Raw genomic sequence first — 3,285 nt, forward strand, 5'->3', positions numbered from 1 at the left:
TTCAGGACCCCACCTTGATGTTTCAGGACCCCACTTTGGGTCCCGATCCCAACTTTGGGAAATACTTCTTTTAACAACACTGCATAATGTGGTCAGCTGCTCAAATACTAATCCTTGAAAAATGGCTTGAAGACCTCGATCTGATTGTCTTGGGACATTTCTAAATTTGATAAACACAAATAATAAAGTCAATGTGTAGCAAAACAAAAAGGTTACAAATATTTTAAAATCAAAAWTTCACATCGGATGAGTGTGGAAAAAGTATGATTTTCAAAACAGATGTGATTAAAGCAGCTCATGTTTCCCACTGGTTCTGCRCATCAGTGGATCATAGAGCTCAAACCCACCTTTAGTTACATTTGTAGAAATAACCTGGTCGCTCTTTTATGCACACCAGGTCACACAAAAGCAAAACAGTTCCTTTTGTACCATTCCAGTCAGACGCATTACGTTCAGCTCTGATTTTTTAATATGGATCTAGCAGCTTTTGTGCAGGATTCAAGAGTATTCTGATCATTTGGAGATTAATTTCACAGCTCAGCAGTGCCAAAGATTGAATTTAGTGGACCAGATGTGCTGATTTATTGGTCTAGACAGATAGTGAACTATTCATTTTTTTAACATGTTCCTATTTGCTGTTTAAAAAAGTGAACATGTTTAAACCAACACAACAAATGAACAAACTCTAAATTGCAATCTTATATTTTTTTCACTTTCTGAAGACAAACCAGTTTTATAACACCAATGTTTAGGATCATTTGCAGTTTTGCAAAAGAAAAGTGACGATCCCTGATATTATGAATCCATTCATCTGTTGTTGTTTTATTATTCTTCAGCAGATGAACAAAGTGAGCCAACAGGGTTTCTATACATTTCCCTGCTCTCCAACTAAACCTTTCAAAAATAGATTAAATTAGTTGAAAGGAGTTGAGCGCTCAGGCTGCTTTTTTGCAGCAGTGAACCATATTTCAAGTAACAATACAGTGTCTGTTTGTGTGTTTTGATTGCTATTTGCTTGATAATTCCAATAAAAATGAGGTTATTTTGATGTAAATATATTCTTGGAAGTGAAATTTAAAAACAAAATGGAAAATAGTGCAGTGCTCTGTTCTTTTATGTATCTATTTTTAAATATAAGTATGYGCTCAATTACTCAGTATTACCTAGTAAAATATGTTTTTCTAAATGTATCATAAACACAAACAACATGCTCTTTTAAATTATTTTTTTTATTTTAAATTTTAAACAGACAATAGGTTCTATGGCATTAAATGAAACCTGCACATTAATTTTAGCAAAGTCTAAGCTTACAAGGATTTTTATRTTCCACTACATCACCTTAAAGATTTGATAGAGAAGTGCCAAGATGCTCATCTCTCCACTTGTCAATTTCTGCCAAATTGTTTATGAAGCTCAGCTGAAAGTCAACAAACTTTTGCTTACTCAGACTGGCAGTTTGAGTCCTTATGTCTCCAAACTTGTTCCGATCCTGGAGACACTCAAAAGCTAAAGAAATAATTTTATACAATTAAACTTTTTTAACGTTTTATTAAAATAAACAGAGTACAACCATCCATTTTGAGATTTGCCAACTGTTATAAACATTTGAATGGGTCAGCTGGGTTTTACGAGTAGACCAGTGGGTAGATGTCAGGCAAGCATCTCCATTAAAATGTACTCAAAGAAGTTTACAATCAGTAATACTGTTTAACTTAATGCAGCAACTGCTGCTTATTTAAATGTATCTCCTCACAGTGTCAATTTATTCTGAAAAAAACAGTTTGAATTCACATAGCAACATTTTCCTAAAAGAGTATATGAGAGAAGAAAAGCTAAAATATTGAACAGATTTGTTTAAACGGAGGGTGGGTGAGGGAACGCCCAGCGCATGATGCCTCCGTCTGCGCTGGCGCTGACCAGGATGCGGTTGTGGGCGCAGATCTTCATGCTGGTGATGCTGCTGCCGTGAGCGATGCCTACATGGGTCACCTCACCTCCCATGTAGTCCCACACCTTCACCAGTTTGTCATCTCCACCTGGAAGAAAAGTTAGGAAATATATATGAGTAGCTGTAAAAATAAAAATTCTGAGCCAAGGATGTGTATAGGCGTCAGCGAGGGAGTTAGAAACRGGGGCTTTGAAGAGTTACAGCAAGAAACAAAAGTGGGGGAAAAACTTGTGAAACTAGCTACCAGAAGATCTAATCCTGTTCTGATCACACTGTATCTGGATCAAAGGCAAACCCTCCAAAGAATGAATAACTCCTGTTTGGTTGCATGTTTGTTTCTATAGAACCTGAACAGAACAATCAGACCTGTCACAAAGTGCCTGCCGTCCTGTGTGATGTGCATGGCATTGACGCATCCAGACTGGGAGCCCTCCAGTTCTCTGATAGCACCGCCTTCGTACACTTCCCAGTAAGCAACCTGAGAGTCAAATCAGCAGAAAGATAAACATTAACATAACATTTGTTTTCATCTATGTTTTCTTACTTTACTGTCTAAGCCAGAGGAGCCCAAAGTGGGACCCGTGGGCCAAACTTGGCCCACCAAGCCATTTGATTTGGCCCACCAACAGTTGCCAAAGTTACAAGGTTGTAACCTGTTATTCTATGTAGAAACACAGTATTTCCATTGGTCAAATGACTATATAAATGGGCTGTAGTRAAGGTAGTTTTCATTCATGGTGCTGACTTTATCTTTGTTTTATTAGGATTAAACATGAAACATGAAATGACAAGAAATATTTTGATCAGATTTAATCACATGTAGATTTGCACACTTTATAAGGCCACAAAAACTCATATTTTATCAATTTATGAAATGTCCCATGAGCCTTTGCTACTTCAGCATGTGGCAGATTTTCTCCAAGTGCACAGACTGAAACAAAAGAGGGCCATTGCATACTTAAATCATTAAAAATAAAGAACTTTACTTAAGAAGTATTTGCATTTCATGTATTATATTACTACCTTTGGCCCGCAGCCCTGAATAGATTTTCATTTTGGCCCTCTCGGGGAAAATGTTTGGGCACCCCTGGTCTAAGCACAAAAATAATTCATAAATGATCAATTTTGACCTTTTTTGCAGCAAWCTAAAAAATATTATCYTCCTGGATRGACTGAATTTAACTGTGATTGGATGAGAAGTATAAATACTGTATATATCATTCTGATCCTGTATTAGTTTGTACACAATCCATCACAGCTGCAAATAACACAAATCATGTCACACTCCAGCAGAACATAGCAGATAGTATGTAGCCTAGTACAAAGATATATATATA

The 3,285-nt window shown here is 36.6% G+C and overlaps 1 protein-coding gene across 1 annotated transcript in view; it reads right to left on the bottom strand.

The window, feature by feature from the left end:
- Nucleotides 1-1,272: 1,272 nt before the first annotated feature.
- cfap52 (cilia and flagella associated protein 52) overlaps nt 1,273-3,285 on the bottom strand; it is a 13,090-nt gene continuing 11,077 nt past the window's right edge. Inside the window, exons 13-14 of the mRNA XM_014004839.1 lie at nt 2,315-2,426; nt 1,273-2,036 (exon numbers count right to left, since the gene is read on the bottom strand). Coding sequence (XP_013860293.1) covers nt 1,855-2,036; nt 2,315-2,426 — 294 coding nt within the window. The 3' untranslated portion in view covers nt 1,273-1,854. The remainder of the gene's footprint in view (nt 2,037-2,314; nt 2,427-3,285) is intronic.

This window comes from Austrofundulus limnaeus, unplaced genomic scaffold (genome assembly GCF_001266775.1).
Source record: "Austrofundulus limnaeus strain Quisiro unplaced genomic scaffold, Austrofundulus_limnaeus-1.0 Scaffold27, whole genome shotgun sequence".
NCBI lineage: Eukaryota > Metazoa > Chordata > Actinopteri > Cyprinodontiformes > Rivulidae > Austrofundulus > Austrofundulus limnaeus.